The sequence below is a fragment of the Jaculus jaculus genome, chromosome 7 (genome assembly GCF_020740685.1).
Source record: "Jaculus jaculus isolate mJacJac1 chromosome 7, mJacJac1.mat.Y.cur, whole genome shotgun sequence".
Classification (NCBI taxonomy): domain Eukaryota; kingdom Metazoa; phylum Chordata; class Mammalia; order Rodentia; family Dipodidae; genus Jaculus; species Jaculus jaculus.
In genome coordinates, this window is record NC_059108.1 from 11,748,141 (window position 1) to 11,766,221 (window position 18,081).

General features: G+C 40.5%; 1 protein-coding gene across 1 annotated transcript in view; it reads right to left on the bottom strand.

Annotated features, from left to right (window-relative positions):
• Nucleotides 1-3,770: 3,770 nt before the first annotated feature.
• Ubl3 (ubiquitin like 3) overlaps nucleotides 3,771-18,081 on the bottom strand; it is a 58,684-nt gene continuing 44,373 nt past the window's right edge. The window contains exons 2-5 of the mRNA XM_004659985.3: nucleotides 13,947-14,055; nucleotides 11,248-11,334; nucleotides 5,869-5,946; nucleotides 3,771-5,579 (exon numbers count right to left, since the gene is read on the bottom strand). Coding sequence (XP_004660042.1) covers nucleotides 5,527-5,579; nucleotides 5,869-5,946; nucleotides 11,248-11,334; nucleotides 13,947-14,055 — 327 coding nt within the window. The 3' untranslated portion in view covers nucleotides 3,771-5,526. The remainder of the gene's footprint in view (nucleotides 5,580-5,868; nucleotides 5,947-11,247; nucleotides 11,335-13,946; nucleotides 14,056-18,081) is intronic.

The window sequence follows — 18,081 nt, forward strand, 5'->3', positions numbered from 1 at the left end:
CCATATTAGTACAACACCAGCAACTACGTAAAATATACATAATTTTCCTCATTTTATACATGAGTGGAGGCCACATCATTCTTCCGAGCTTCCTTTGTTGATTGATCGTCGAGCCAGGATTTGGGGTGGGCATGTATCCACTCAGAGTCCCTCCTGTGACCTCCTGCTATTTTCCAAGGTGCACTAGGAGCATATGGCACCATGGTAGGCAGACTGTCCCTATTTTAATCCTCAGAACTCATGAATGTGTTACATTACGTGGCAGAGGAATTTTAGTTGCCAATGGGATTGAGGTCAATAATTAGCAGGCTTTAAAGAAAAGGCAACTGGGCTGGAGAGATGGCTCAGTAGGTAAAGGCACCTGCTTGCAAAGCCTGTCATCTGGGTTAGATTTCCCAGTGCTCACGTGGGGCCAGATGCACAAAGTGGTACATGAGTCTGGAGTTCATTTACAGTAGGAGGCGGCCCTGATACACCCATACGCTCTCTCTCTCCTTCTCTGTCTCACAAATAAACAAATATTTTAAAATAGACGGTCCTGCATCATTTATATGGTGCTCACTGTAGTGACTGGGGTCTTTCAAAGTGGAAAAGGAACACGACGGGGTCAGAGCAAGGCAGTGTGAGAAGCACCCCAGCCCACACCACTGGCTGGGAAGGCGGAGGTAGGACCTCTAGATGGTGAAGGAGGCTGGGAAGCATGACTCGAGCCTGCAGAAAGAAATGCAGCCATGCCGTCACCTGCACCTTAGGGCGGCGACAATCTTTGAAGAACTTCCGACCTCCAGAACTGCAAGATGACAATTCTGCACTGTCCTAAGCCACCAAGTCTGTGGTCATTTGTTGCAGTGGCAACAGGAAACTCAGGCAGGTCCCTAGAGCCTTTGAGTTCACACTGTCTTTGCCATGGAAAGCCATGATCTTGTCTAGTCAGGTAGTTTAGTCACGTTACATATAAAATACAAATATAAGGCACTTTTCACATAGTTTCTCATATGCTCCATATATGTGTGTGTTTCATGTGTATAGTGTGTATGCATGTCTTATATGTTTGTAAATATATGGACACACATGTGTGAATGGGTGTGTTCATGTGTGTGCACGCTTATGGAGGACAGAGGTTGACATTGGGTGTCAACCCTTTATGTCCACTCATAGACTCAGGTGTTATTAAAACTGAGTTTGCAGGGCTGGAGAGATAGCCTAGTAGTTAAAGTGCTTGCCTGCAAAGCCTAAGGACCCAGGTTCGATTCCTCAGGACCCACGTAAGCAAGATGCACAAGGGGTGCACGCGTCTGGAGCTCATCTGCAGTGGTTGGAGGCCCTGGCGCGTGGACACCTGAAGCCACATCTCACTGAATTGTTGGGGCCTCGGCTTCTACCACAAAACTAAGTTTAGAGATTTCTCCCTTCTTGTCTCCTTTTGCCCAACAGAGCCATCCCCACGTCTTCTGGCCTTTGTAAACTGCTTTCATAGTTCACACTGTGGACACTAATAATGCTTAGCAGTTTATTTCCAAAGTGTAGCCTTTTTGAAATTTTCCCATGCATCGTTTGGGGCAAAGGGATGCTTTAAATCTTCAAAAGGCAACCTTATATTAAACCTACCAAACAGATATTGTTTTAATAATACACATGAGAAAACTGAAGCCCAAATGTTTAAATAATGTGTCTAAAGTCACCTACCCTGCTCAGGCCCAGGCCTGACACTCAAGCCCAGCTACTTTCATGGTATTGAAATTTGAGGATGGGAATAATATCAAAGTGAATTATAAAAATGCTTCTTAAAAACACTAATTAGTGGAACTCAGTTAAGTGACGTCCCAGGGAGAACAAGGGAAAAAGAGGAAGAAGCCAGTCTCTTAAGGACATGGGAGAGAATGGACCTTCCCGTCTTCTGACATGTGACTCCAGGGAGCCAAACGGAAGCCCTTTGGTGACCCGGCCCTCTGCCTTCGGCTATGAATTTTTCCCACTGCCTGGTGGCCTGGCCTACATCAAACGAGCTTCGTAAGTATGTGTAGGAAAGTCACACACTGCCTGAGCCACAGTAATAATCACATTCCAAAACCAGTGACAAATCTGCTCAGAACACCTGAAAACCAGCTCACTTGCAGCCACTTCAGGACGTGCGTGTGTGTGTGTGTGTGTGTGTGTGTGTGTGTGTGTGTGTGTGTGTGTTCACCCTGGCTCAAGCCTGTATGATTGACATTTCCTTTTCCCAAACCTGGGTTTACTGGGCCTACTCTGCGGATCTTGAAAACCGTCATGGTGAAGAGAGCATGCAGACGTGTGGCATGGCTGTTGAAGAGCGCACACTGTGACACTGAAGTGCTAAGGTAGGTTTCACTTATTTTGCTTGTGAATTCTTTCAGCAGTTCTTTGTGTGAGAGAGGCGTGTGGGAGTCAGGGGAGTGAGGTACACGGGGAGACAGCAGATAGCCTAGTTTCTGGGTGCAAGGGCCTCATCCCATCGCGGCCTGAAGCGGTGCTGGGTAATTGCCAGCCCAGTCCGTGATGACAGTGGGGAAACGGGGATGCCTGCATTCGTGAGCCCCGAGGACGGCACGAGAGCCCACTGAAGCTGACTGTGGGGAGTCATTTCTCTTTGCTTTTGGTAAAACAAAACAGAGTAGACTAGAAACATGAGTTTTACTGATGCATCAGAAAAGAAACTGGACAAAGGAAAGAGTCGAGAGAGAAAGGATCAGAAAATACACCCAAAGTGTGAAGTCACTTAACAGAAGAGTATTCTACAACAGGCGAAGACAGTCCTACTTTTTTGCACATGAAACGCTGTGTACCACAACCAGCTAGCAGAAATGGCTGCAGCATTGGGCAAGAAGACTTCCAAAACTAGGAGAAATGTTTGTCATGACAAACTCTTGTTTAACTGGAATGAGGAGGTTAGCCACAATGCATTTTGAAGAGAAAATCAACAGTTCAGATCAGGGGCATGCTGAGGTTGAAAAGGAAGACATCTGCCTTGACTAGGGCACTTAAAATGCTAAGACACTTCAGGCAAGAGATGACTTAGATGCTGGGGGCAGGACACAAGCCCACAGCCCAGGCTTTCTCTGCATCCCTGGATCTGTGGGCCTGCCACCTTTAAGAAAGTGAGCTCGTCTTTCTGTGGCAGAGGGATCTTTCACCACAGTCTTGGATGTAATAAATATTTTAACCATCAAGTAGTCCAAAGAATACTTTGTGAAGGGAGAGCTGTGTATTTTTCATGTATACACTATTAACGAATCTAAACTTCTAGTGTTTTCAGCATCTAATTTTACTGCTAGCTTTAATTCTTTTTTAATTTTGTACAACTATGATATTACGATAATTCTTTCTTCACTAATGAGCCAATTTATCCCATTTAGCAGACTCCAAGCTGAAGTCTTACAAAAGGGAAATATATAAGATGGGAACACACATAAAAATATACTGAAAATCAATAGAGAATATTTTTAACTATAATGAAAATGCAATCAGAATTAACTGATAAGTCCTTAACTCTGGAAAAGACAGAAGATTAATTAGACTCAAAATAAGTATGAAAAATAATTAGCAGTAATTGTTTTTACAAAGAACACAGCCATGGATGGCTGATCACCCAGTTAAGTAGCTCCCAGATTCTTCAGAATGCACATTCAGCCAGTCAACAGAGCATATGCATATTTAACATCTATCACATGTAACACTGGTGATAACAAGGATCACGTGACTCCACTCAGTGCTGTGACTGTACACAAATCCAAACTAGGATGCACAGGGAATATTCCCAAACCAACAACAGAACAGTATTTAATGGATTTGAAATGATTTAGAAATAAGAGCAGAAAACAATTTTAACATACATGAGACAATGCTTAAACAATTATTGACCTAATCAAGACCTTTGAAATTACCACCAAAATGCACTACAATTTTTTTATTTAGTTTACAGAAAGAATCCGTAAGTACAGGTTGCCGAAAGGAAATGTTTAGTGCTATTTACATTCATTTTAAAACTCTGCTCTATACAAATTTAATTCTGATCAGTATGAACAATATTTTTGTAGACCTACGGCATATAAAGCCTTTCCATGAAAGCAGTAACAACGAATAAGATAACCTGATTGCATTTAAACAAAGCTGACCATTGGAACCCATGTACACTTGATGTTTGTAAGAGCGAGGACACTTATTAAATACAGAGCATCATGTCAGCCTGTAACTCCATTTTTAAAAAGGCTAAAGTTATTTATATGGAGTACTGTTCTATATACTACACGCCAATCTATATTTAATTCTATAGTTAGGTATTTTATAAGTCTTTATTAAATATAGTCTACACATATTTGTAATTTCATCCAGGAAGAATTTCTTCCCAGTGAAAAAAATATAAAATCTTTCATTTGTTTTTACAGATTTAGATGAAACTAGCTCATGCTTTAGTGCTGTGCAAATTGTTTTTAGCATATCAATCTTTAAATTATTGGTAAAAATAAGAGTGGCATTATTAACCATGTATGCCTTAAAAATCAGCTTTTGATTTTAATACACTTGCAAGCACTGATGCAAACTACAGAAAGTAATGAACTGAGTATTGTGGAGACTTGAAAGAATTCATCTGCACTCGAGTGAGTAAGCATGACATGGGACAAAGTCACGGATGAGCAATAACTGCGGCAAAAAAATCTCATTTTTTGATATGCAAATACATAAAACAGATCCGTCGCTGAGGTTTTCTAGCGTTCCTGCTCGGTGCCTCTGGGCGCCGGGCACCTCCACGTTAAGGCCAGGGACGCCCTCTTGGCCCTCTGTGCTGTCTACAAGAGCACTCAGCAACGAGCCTCCGGGGTGCTTGGGCATGTCAGAGGGAAAAGAGTTTCAGCAGCCTCTGCTGAGTGAGCGCTTTGAATAACAGGCACATTTTGTTTTTTCATTTGTTGTGGTGAAAATAGTCACACTGTTTAGTATTCTGTGCCAGGACAGCCACCATGGCTGACTTTGGTAGAATTCACTCAACATTTTAGTTTCCTTTCCATTTTCCCCTCTCAAGTTGGCCCAGTCAGTAACTTCATGGACTGCTGAGTGTCTTCCAGTGTGGATTGTACACACAAGGATTTCTAGGTACCATAAACTCAGAGATTCTGATGAGGAGGAAAGTAATGTCACTCTTTTTTTTATCTTTTTAGTGCAAATTGTATTTGGAACACTTGATTAATTAGTTCTGGTGATGAAAAATTTTTGTAGCAACAAAACGGTTTCTGCTATGAAAGATAACTTGTTAACTTTTCCCCTGGAGATCGACTGCATTCAAATGTTTTAAAACTGTTCAACATAAACAAGAAATACAAGAACTAAAAAATCATAGTGAAAAATGTTCTTGGTTCTTTTTACTTCACGAGAAAAGATGACAATGTTCATGAGTAACTCAGTCCACAGATGTGCAGGCAGACTCAACCACAGGTCTGAAGCTATGGGTCTCTTCGTCCCAGCAGCATGGAAACAAGGCCTGCGTCACACACAGCACGCGAGGCACAGTGGTTACAGGATCACACAACAGTTACTCTCCCCAGTCTTTTCCCGATTCCTCTGACCTAGGAGAATGGACAGGAGCTTGGTTTACAAGAATGCCCGATCTGGGGAGGACAGAACTTATCTAAGTGTAACTGAGATATGTTTGGTTTTCTCAGTGTGTGCTTTTGAAAAAAGTATAAGCCTGTATAAGCAAGCTCTTAATTTAATATGCTTCAAATGTCTTGTTATTTGCTTGACATTTGACAAGTTCAACTCATAAACTGAGAACTTCCTTTCCTCAAGCATGTCCAAGAAAAATCAGCCATTTTTTGATTGTCTGTCTCTGTGGCTGAGGGAGGCATGGCTTACCTTGAGAGTTTGGCTCTGGCAATGTTTCTCTGGCCACCAAATGCATCACTGTCGTTTTGCCAAAAGGAAGTTTTAATGCTATGGGAAAAAAAGACAGTCCCATTACATTCATATCAGTCTGTTACGATCACCAACCGGGAAGTGAAAACAACGAAATAATCGATTGTTTTCAAATATTTCCTCAATGGACTGCTTATCAATCAGACCATCTCCTCTACAAGTACGACGAGGTTCAAAATCAGATAGGATTTAAAAATTTAAAAGTGACTTCCCAGCTGTAGCCACTGACATAACATACAAACTTAGATTATTTACAGAGGAGATAAAACACACAACTGATCACTATCAGTGACCACCTTTAGAGGAGACAAAAAAAAAAGTATTAAAAGAATTTTGGTTGTTTTTCTTTCTTAAGCATACTTTTTCACTTAGGGGAAAATTATAAGAGATGTGTTTCTAAATGTAATTACATGCCTGCTACTTAATAAAATTAGTGCACTGAACTTTAATGTAAAAACAAAAGACAGTAAACAATTTTAAACATTTATTCTCAATCTTGTATTCTTCAATTAGAAAATCATTTTCTTACAAAGTTTATTCAGTAAGAACAACCATTATTTTCCAATCAAGTCTCTAAAACATTCTCCTTGAATGTTATAAATCATTTTAGAATCTACAGAATACCGTAACACAGCCATGTTATCGACAAACCACTATAGCAACTATACCCATTTTCATGGGAAATCTTTTTGCACTTTGCACTCTGTTTATAAAATGAGAAGCAACCACTGGATTTAACTTCTGGAGTTGTTCCTGTGGTTGTGAAGTTTGGAAACCTTGAGCTACATTCTTCTCATTAGCTACAAACTGAAGTAAGGCTGAGGTCATCTCTTAGCAGGATGACCTTCCTACCCCTTCTTTTCCAATGAGGAGAGTTAACATGCATGCACATTTAAAGAGCTCTAGTTATCATCAAGAATACTACTAATTCAGGGCTGGAGAGATGGCTTAGTGGTTAAGTGCTGGCCTGTGAAGACCTTGGTTCAAGGCTCTATTCCCCAGGACCCACGTTAGCCAGATGCACAAGGGGCACACGCATTTGGAGTTCGCTTGCAGTGGCTGGAAGCCCTGGCACGCCTACTCTCCTCTCTCTCTCTCTCTGCCTCTTTCTCTCTCTGTCGCTCTCAAATAAATAAATAAAACTAAACAAAAACATAATTTAAAAAAAGAACAGTACTAATTCAGAGACTCAAGTGCATTTCCAAAGCTCCTGAGTGGCTTATGATTAGAAGCTTTGAATTTACTGGGCAGGGGCTATTATTTCTCTTCTCCATTTGAATTTTAACTAGGAACAGTAGCTATCAATACTGCCAGTAGTTTTTAATTTTATTTGTATTTATGTGTGCACCATCATGGTGCACATGGGGAGGTCAGAGGACAACTTTTGGGTAGCTGTGCTCCACCTTCTTTGACACAAGGTTTCTTGCCACCACTAGCCAACAGGAGACTTCGGTGGAACATCAGACTAGTGGGCCGTGAGCTTTGGATTTTCCTGGCTTTGCCTCCCATGGTCATAAGTGTGTTGGAATCACAGACATGCATGGCATCTTTTGCATCTTCGTTTACATGGGTGCTGGGGAACTGAACCAGGGAGGGCAGGCTTTGCATGAAGCATCTTTAATCACTGAATTATCTCTGCTGCCCCTGATGTTGGCAATAACTGAAGGCAAAGAAGGATACTAGAACCTAAAATGCTTTTTCTTCACTTGCTTTCTGCTAAGACACTAGAAAATATCCAGAAAAGTGGTCTTCAAAAGTGTACATAAAGGGCTGGAGGCATGGCTTAGTGGTTAAGCACTTGCCTGTGAAACCTAAGGACCCTGGTTTGAAGCTCGATTCCCCAGGACCCATGTAAGCCAGATGCACAAAGTGGCACATGCATATGGAGTTCGTTTGCAGTGGCTGGAGACCCTGGCGTGCCATTTGCCTCTTTCTCTGTCTGTCACTCTCAAATAAATAAATAAAAATAAACAAAAGAAATTTTTAAGCGTACATAAACATAAACCAAGATTTCAACTAAGTCCTAAAATTGGGAGATGAGGTGAGGCAAAGGAGATGTTCAGAAATCTGTATTTTAAATGAGTATTGAGGGACTGGTGATGTAGCTAGGAGGTACAGTGCTTGCCTAGCATGCCTAAGACCCTGTCCATTATACCCAGCACCACAAAAAAGTAAACAAAAATGAAAAAGAGTATTCCAGGCAAGTGCCATGGCCGCTGTCTCTAGACCACATTCTGGGAATACTTAGCTAGAACTACTGACCGTCACTCTTCAATAGCAGCTGTCTCCAAGTCTTTTGTTTGTTTGTTTATTTGTTTTTTTGCAGTGGACCAAAATCCCATGTGACTATAAAAGCTACCTCAATAAGGGAGTCAGACATATGTTTAAATGATTTGATAAACAAAAATTTAATCCCAAAATTTACTGAGCCACATTTCAAAAACAGCCAAGAAACCAGGTACAGCGGCAGGTGCCTTTAGTCTCAGATACTTAGGAGGCTGAGGCAAGAGGACTGTTAAGAGTCCAGAGGGTCCATATCAGCCTAGGTACAATAGTAAGACGAGGTCTCCAAACAACTAAAAAAGAATGGCAGGGCTGGAGAGATGGCTTAGCGGTTAAGCGCTTGCCTGTGAAGCCTAAGGACCCTGGTTTGAGGCTCGGTTCCCCAGGACCCACGTTAGCCAGATGCACAAGGGGCACACACATCTGGGGTTCGTTTGCAGTGGCTGGAGGCCCTGGCGTGCCCATTCTCTCTCTCTGCCTCTTTCTCTCTGTCACTCTCAAATAAATAAATAAATAATTTTTTTTTAAAAAAGAAAGAATGGCAAATGATGGGGAGGCCTATGGTGGAAGAAGCAGTGTCAGCACCACGCACCCTGACTGTGTCCTCACTGTACTTGAGTGTCCCCCGTGACAAGGCATGCGCGTTCTGGTGCTTTCTTTAGCTAACACAGCATGTCACACAGCAGGCCACACTGCACACTGTACAAAGCAGGCCAAAGCACTCTTCCACACCAGCATTCAAGTGCTTGCAGACAACTGCTAGCGCCATGTGCTCTACGCACGTCCTGACCAGGAGCACACAGGAGCAGGGAACCTAAAAGAGAAACGAGGACTAAAAAGGCCAACGGTGGAGGACCACCAGCCCCAGCTCCAGCTCCGCACAGTCCTGATCGGCTAAGCTCTGTTGTGCCCACCCCAGCTTTAGCCCCTGAGGCCAGAGGTGGGTTCTTTTGTTCCTGGAAAGACTAACCACAACACAGGACAACAGCAACCATTTGACCTTTTGCTAATTATGCTAATGAAATTTGTTAACACTGTTAATAAAATGAATCACCATTTTGATTTTAACCCAAAGTCTGTGTCTTTAACATGACACTGGAACAAGAGGGCCACAAAGGCAGTCAACACTACACTGAAGGTGGTGGGATACTGCTCAGTAGACCAATATTCAGAGGAAGATGGAGAGTCACTCATATAGTAAGGAATGAAAGTCAACAAATATTAATCAGGTTTTTTTCATTTTCAATTCAAGATCTTATTTCAAATACAGATTTTCTTAAAAAGACTGAAAACTGATCTTATCCTCAACGCACGTACTACACAGCCAACAAGCTTACAGTCCACCTTCATATTGAGGGAGGGTCCAAGTGGTGGTCTGAATATAAAACACCACCACAGGTTCCTGTGTTTGAATGTCTGACCCAGATGGCGTGGCTGTGTGGGAAGGCTGTAGGACCTTTAGGAGGTTCAGCCTTGCTGGAGGAAGTGCGTCACTGTGGACGGGCCTTGAGGTATTACATCCTGGACCCCCATCGCATTCTCTCTCTGCTTCTTGCACTGCAATGTGATGCTTGCTTTCCATGCTGGCCTGCCATGATGAAATTTCTCCTCTAATCTGTAAGCAAATTAAAGCCTTTTCTTTGCATAAGGTGCTTCTGTTCAGGTCTTTTGTCCCAGCAATGACGGAACTGATAAGAGTCTAATTACATAAACACTCTAAGAAGAGTTACAAACCAAAAAAGCTCTAGCTTTAAGCAGTAGTTATCTTTTGTAGACAACAGTATTTCTTAGAAACTGGGTTGTGTAAGATCACACTGGTCTGGCATTGTTACAATCCCCGGCTCTAACCCTCACCTCAGCCTTTACAGTGGACATTCTGCTGTCCCATGTAGCTCCAGAGCACCTTGCAGGGGTTTCTGCATCTTACTCAATTCCAAATCCCCAGTGTTTATTATGTTGGCACATGAAGAGTTCAGTAAGTATATACTACACAAAATAAGTAAAATTAGTCTATGTTTCAAAGAGAATATTTTATTCTTAGGCTTAGAAGAAAAAGTCTGTGAGAGGCAGATATATGACTTCAGTTGCCTCAAGTTTCAAATTAGTTGAATATATTTGAAATTCATATACTAAAACAAAACAGGCCCTGTTGGTAGGAAATGTACCCCATAAGGGGGCACTATTGAGCTGTATTTTCCTAATCACATATAAAGAACAATAATAACTATTAAAGTGTTTAGTATGTTTACAAGCATTGTCTTATGAGCTTTCAACATATAAACAAATTGGCTAGCCCCACTCTATGACATAGGAATTACTGTACCTCCATTCCTGATGAGAAAACTGGGATAGATATTTGGGTACAGTTACTTCCCAAAGGTCATCTAGGATACGACTTGGAAAGTCTGGTTCCAAACTCATGACTTGCACTCATGCAGTCATTTTAATTTTCATACAATTAACAATTTTATTGGTTGGAATCAACTGAGAATACCTTTATAAGTACATCTGAAAACCAATTATCATAAACTTTTCCTCGTCTGTATGGCCAATTTGAATTTAAAAAAAATTACATCTAAATGATATTATCTAGAGGCACAATAAAATTACATTTATAGGCTGGAAAGATGGCTTAGCGGTTAAGGTGCTTGCCTGTGAACCCTAAAGACTCAGGTTCGATTCCCCAGTACCCATGTAAGCCAGACGTACAAGGTGGCACAGACATTAGGAGTTCATTTGCAGTTGCTGGAGGCCCTGGTATGCCCATTCTCTTTTCAATCTCTAGCTGCCTCATTCTCTCGCTCTTAAATAAATACATTTATAAAATAGTAGAGATGGGCTTTTACACTGGGAGAGAGCTTATTTCCTAACTTTTGGCAAAATGTGCAGGAGTGTGCATACTAAAAATGGGCAGAATTCAGCTAGCATTTATCATTTTCTAGTAAATTCAAAGCATTAATCAGCATTTAAAATAAACAAACAAATAACACTACCCTGAAACAGACATTAAATCTCATTAGAAAGGTGACTAATTACCTCCTAAGGTGACATTTCCATGTAGAAATCGTCCTTGATAAATAAGTCGTAGAATATTGGGACTGCTGACCTGCTCTTCTTCCCAGTCTGTAAAGAACGCAGGTAACTGGTTAGGGGCTGTGCAGCATGCAACCGAGCCACTGCGCCCGGCCACGATGACCCACATGCGCTCCGACCAAGCCACTAGCCATGCTACCTCAGAGCCTGGGTCAGGAGCAGTGAGGGCACCAGTGAAGACACCCAGTGCTTCCTACACTTTGAACAGGCACCACAGACGTGCTGTTCAATCTTTCCCAAAGAGATGTGCAAAAGACCGGTTTTTGTCTCTTAAAGAATTGCCAAAGTCTGGGGCTGGAAAGATGACTCCACAGTTAAGATGCTTGCCTGCGAAGCCAAAGGACCCAGGTTCAATTCTCCAGTACCAAAGTAAATCCATATAAACAAGGTGGTGCATGCATCTGGAGTTCGTTTGCAGTGGCTGGAAGCCCTGGCATGCCCATTCTCTCTCTATCTGCCTCTTCCTTTTTCTCTCTCTCTAATAAATAAATAAAAATAAACGAAAAGAATTACCGAAGTGTGCCAAATTGTGGACCTGAAGTTTAAACAAAATGAATGAGCTGAGAAAAAAAAAAAATCTAACCCTAGTAAAGAGATGTATCATTTGAAAGTTAATTTCAAATGCTAACTCACAGCATAGAATCCTCTGAAAAGAGGGAATGATAGAAGAGAAAGGGGGTAAGGAAAGGGTTCTCCTTGAGACTTTACTTCTGAGTGGTCCAAACAATGAGCATGCATGTGACAACAGCCCTGCTTTTTAGTAACGGCACGATGGGAATGGGAAGAGGAGAAATAACTGGGCTTTGCAGCTGGCCTGACCCAGGTCTTTTCCTTTCTCCTCCTGGCAAGCCTTTGCTGCCCTTGACAGCACAGGGTCTCTTCTAGAACAAAGAGCAAACAAGCTGCTAGAGCTCTGTAACAATTACCTAAAGGTCATTATTTCTAAATTACTAATACTACTAGAGTATTTCTGATCAAGATGTTAAGTGTTCCATAAATATAAAGGAAAATAATGGTCATTGTTTTAAGTTATACTTTAAAAGGCTAGTAGGGCTGGAGAGATGACTCACTGGTTAAGGTACTTGTCTGCAAAGCCTAAGGATCTGAGTTTGATACCCAGTACACATGTAAGACCAGATGCACTAAGTGGTGAACCCATCTGGAGTTCATTTGCAGTTGTAGAGGGCCTGACGCACTCATACTCATGTTCTGTGTGTCTGGCACACTCTCTCTCAAATAAGTAAAAAAATTTTAAGAAGCCATTACTCTAAAAATATTTTAAGTACTTTTTTGAGATACTAAACCTTGAAGCCATGTGTTTTATTATATTACATAGTCTCAAGATTTCTGTGCCATTGACTTATTATCTCTTTCCCTCTCCATGGATCTAGAATATAGAGATGTATGTAAAACAAAGTTTAAGGGAAGACTGGAGGGGTTATGAACAAATACATCACTGGTGGGTCCAGACACTACGTGACCATTCTCACCATTAGCAACATCCCCACAAGGCTGATGAAGTCTGCAGAGGAAAATTTAGTCCTTCCAGAAGTATATTAGGTATGAGGTATCTTTTTCTTAAACTATCTAATATTTACTGTATAGTGTTACCAGAATCAATAAATATTTACATTTTCTGGGTATATCACATGATATAATATAGACCTAAAATTTTAATTTAAATAGTTTTAATAATTTATTTTCTATAGTATCTAAATTTGCTGAGATTTGACAAATTGAAAGTAACATCTAGGTAATACAATCAATTTTCAAAACTGGCAAATGGTTTGTTCATCTGAAATATTTTTTCATCACAAAGACTTACACTTGATACTTACCTTTGTTTACTATTACTAATTAGGATTATTTTAATGAACTAAGACTCATTTTAATACCTAAATCAAATAATTACAAAAGTATAATACTGGCCATTTTTTTTTTTTTTTTTTTTTTTTTTGGTTTTTCGAGGTAGGGTCTCACCCTAGTCTAGGCTGACCTGGAATTCACTTTGTATTCTCAGGGTGGCCTTGAACTCACAGTGATCCTCCTACCTCTGCCTCCCGAGTGCTGGGATTCAAGGCGTGCGCCACCACACCCAGCACCAAATAAATTTTTGAAACCAAGTACTTTTAATCACTGAGCCACCTCTGTAGCCCTAAAGTAATCTTCTGCAAAGATTGCCCACAAACACTCCCTTAAACTCATCTCTACAGACTGGCTCGAAAACACAAAGTACAACGATGCTTTCCCCCTGCTTTACCTTGTTCAGGGACACTGCTTCACATGTCATGATCAGCCACAGAGACCTGAGATCACAGGGCACATATACTACAATCTCTCTTGCTTTTTTTTGTGTTTGTGGCCTAAACTCTTTACTGACATGGAAACCTATGTGTATTAACCAGTTTTTACTCACACTATGACAATGCTAAGGCAAAAACAGGGACGGAGTATAATGATGAGCTCCTTGACTATTCTGAAAAGAAAAAGGTAGACTGGAATGTCTAGGACAGGAGAAAACAGTGACTTCCTTTAAAGTCTAGGTCTTACACATATTTGTTCTTTTTCATTTTACAGATTTCGCAAAATGTCTGTGAAAGCAGACAGGACATAAGCAATCAGCAGTGTTCATCCGCACTCACCCATTGGCCAGTTGTCATACACATGCTTTGCAATGTCAGAAGCAGAGTCATTGGGGGAGAACAGGAACTCTTTTGTTTTTCCACTCACCAAGATGAGGCGCAAATTAATCTGAAAGAAGACAATGATACTCTTAATACAAATCTTAGTAATTACTTTCCTAAAGTATTTATTTATTTGCAAGGACAGAGAGAGAGTGTAGTGTGTGTGTGTGTGCGTGTGTGTGCGTGCGCGTGCGCCAGGGCTGCCAGCCACTGCCAACGCACTCCAGACATATATGCCTGCTTGTGCATCTGGCTTATGTGGATCCTGGGGAATAGAACCTGGGTCCTTTGGCTTTGCCAGCAAGCACCTTAGCCACTAAGCCATATCTCTAGCCCACAAATCTTAATAATTTTAAAAAAGACTTACATTGGCATTTCACTTAAACCACATTTCTACTACTGCCAGTGACATTTGATTTTTGCACTTAAATTCTTTCACTATGAAGTTACCACACAAGGTGATGGGCTTTGTGCTGGCATTTTTCACACATACCTGCCATTATATGGACTTTGTCTCTGCCCTGTCTCTTGCTGCTTTCCTTCTTCTTCCTAAGTATTCATTTTCCCTTCTGCTTTGTCATGTTTATTTAATTCTTTTAAGCTTTTTTTAAATAATAGGATGTTGGTATATCGTTTTATTTCCTATTATCTAAGATGTATGTGTGTGTTGCAGAGATAGATATTTGTGAGCAAAAGAAAACCAAATCATTATGTTTTGAATTTAACAACAATGTTCAGAATTCAACTGCAGATGATCACTCTTATATAGAATACACATTTTTTTATTCAAACACTAATTGAGTTGGCTTTGCAGGTTTATCATTAAGGAGGTGTGGGGAGCAGGGAGGCGCACCTTGTTAGGGTCCACTGGATTCATGTCTCCATGTAGGCAATCTACCGGTCTGAATTATGCCACAGCCCATGCTACCTTAGCACTCTTTTTCAGTTCCTAAAATCACTAGGTAATCTTTGCAGTGCCAGAGTCTATACTGAATACACTGGTGCCTCCCACACCACCATTCAGATTCTGCTCAAAGGTTACCTTTCCAACCACAGTCTTGGCAGCTCCACTTCTGCCCACCATGTGGAAAGCATGTTGAAAATTGTAAAGTTGCCCTTACAAACATGCACAGCTGGACATGGTGGTACACACCTCTAATCCCAGCACTTGGGAGGCAGAGGTAAGAAGATCGCCATGAGTTCGGGACCACCCTGAGATGACAGTGAATTCCAGGTCAACCTGAGCTAGAGTGAAACCCTACCTTAAGGAAAAGAAAAAACAAAAACTGCACACAAGGTCAGAATGCAGATGGGATGGATTGGGATTACTAATTAGAATTTGAATTCTAATTGTATGTATATCTTTATATGTCCTATAAGAATTTCTTGCTGCCAAAAATAGTAATTTCTTGCTGCCTTTTCTAATTAAACTCAAATTACACCTAAGAACTTAGTATAGGAAGAGAACTGATGAAGTCATGCTACTGTAAAGAGTATATGAATGGGAATAAATGCACATTATGATCTGAATTTATATGAATTCTTTTAATGGCTCCAAAGTACTGCATAACACCCATTGGTGATCACTAATGTCCAAGAAACTATAGCCCTTATAAGCATTCAGTCACAATGTCTGCTTACCCAGAAAAAAAGTAATTCAAGTCTCCTGATAATTATATAATGATATGAAACTACAATTTTTTGAACTTCTTTTTATTTTTATTTTTTTTGGTTTTATGAGGTAGGGTCTCACTCTAGCCCAGGCAGGCTGACCTGGAATTTACTATGTAGTCTCAGAATGGCCTCAAACTCACAGCAATCCTCCTATCTCAGCTTCCGAAGAGTGCTGGAATTAAATAAATGCACTACCATGTTCAGCCTTTTTGAAAATTAAATTTAAATTTTTTTTAATTTTTTTTGTTCATTTTTATTTATTTATTTGAGAGTGACAGAGGGAGAGAGGCAAATAGACAGAGAGAGAGAGAGAAAGAATGGGCATGCCAGGGCCTCCAGCCACTGCAAACGAACTCCAGACGCGTGCGCCCCCTTATGCATCTGGCTAACGTGGGTCCTGGGGAATCGAGCCTCGAACCAGGGTCCTTAGGCTTCACAGGCAAGTGCTTAACCGCTAAGCCATCTCTCCAGCCCTTGAAAACATTTTTAATTGTAAAGTGAATTTTGTGTAGTTTTATGTAAAGGATTCACTTAATTTATTCATTTCAAAGAGAGAAAGAGGTAGATAGAGAAGGAACACACCAGGGTCTCCAGCCACTACAAATGAACTCCAGATGCATGAACCACCTTGTGCAGTATCTGGCTTTACATGGGTAATGGGGAGTCGAACTTGGGTCCTTTGGCTTTGCAGGCAAGTGCCTTAACTGCTAAGCCATCTCTCTATCCCTTGTTTGGGTTTGATTTGTAGTAGTAAAAAATGAAAAAATTCAGCTTTCAGAATTTGTAAAGGCGATTAAAGAAGATTTTTTATTTTCTCTGATAACCATCAACATGGAAATAGAAAAACAAGTCACTGTACTTCCAAACCAAGGAAATCCATGAAGCTGCTTAACGATTATAAGATGTGAATTGTATAATTCAATACAGAGAGACGTTCACAATATACTAATGAAAGAATGGTGGTTAAAACAGTACTGTGAAAACAAACAAGACACATTTAGTTGCTATGTACTAAGTCACACACAGCTGCCTAGTCCCCATGATTCAAAACCATTAATATTACAAAATTCCTAAAACTATCAAATACTGCAACAACATGGGCTCTCAAAACAATTTCAATGAAGTTTTTGGGCAGTGTTTTAGCTCAGTGATGGAGGACATGTTTGGCATGTATGAAGCCAATGTTTCAAACCCCATACCAAAGAAAAGAAAAGAAAAGAAAAGAAAAGAAAAGAAAAGAAAAGAAAAGAAAAGAAAAGAAAAGAAAAGAAAAGAAAAGAAAAGAAAAGAAAAGAAAAGAAAAGAAAAGAAAAGAAAAGAAAAGAAAAGAAAAGAAAAGAAAAAAAGAACAGAAAAGAAGATTGATTGATTTTTGAGTAGGCAGTGTCCATGAGAGCTGGAAAAATAAAGAGTTATCGACTGTAACAAATGTACTGCTCTGGGGCTGGAGAGATGGCTTAGCGGTTAAAGCACTTGCCTGCGAAGCCCAAGGACCCAGGTTCAATTCTCCAGGTCCCACGTAAGCCAGATGCACAAATGTACTGCTCTGGTAGGAGATGTTTATCATGAGAAAGACCATATGTCTGTGAAATAAAAGGGATATACAGGAAACTTCTATCTTTTCAATTTTGCTGTAAGTCTCAAACTGCTCTTTTTGTTTGTAAGAAAAAGATAGGCATAAGAATATATAATATTTTTAAATGAACTTGCAAGATAGTCATGGACCCTCTGAAGACAATTCATGAGCCTCGAAGGTAAGACCTCTGCTCAAAAAGTTTGGCTGAAGAAGTCACCTTTGTTCCTCGTTTCTATTTCCTCTTACAAATTCAAAACCAGAAACAAAACATAATGAGGCATGCATACCCTGCTCTAGAAACGTAACTGGTTCGTACTACAAAGTTCTCAGCTCTTTCTTATTAAGCTACACATACCACCTTCACCAATAAACTGATACCTAGTTCACAAAATCATGGCGTAAAGCCTATAGTCAAGATACTAGAAACGTTTAGTCTTTCGATGTACTTGAAACAATTTAAAAGTTGTCTTTAATGTTTATAGGTGGGCATGAATTGAATTTCCAGTCTGTGCAGCCCCACTAATTCTCCTTACTGGAATGCCCTGGGGCCTGCTTCTCTGAGTGCCTTGCCTCACTCCAGAAAACTGATGAAGTGTTAAAAAGTTCCATCTCTTAAAGATTCCACAACCTTTCCTAACAGTGCCACCAACTGGGGATTAAGTATGCAAGCACCTGATGAGCCTATGCTGGACATTTTACATTCAAATCACCGGAAATAACAAACAAACATATATCCATACATACATACGCCATAGTTTCCAAATGAATGACAGCTACTATGTGGACAATTAATAGGTTTGTCTGGACTTGGTCTTAGACATCAATATATGAAAAAACTTGCTG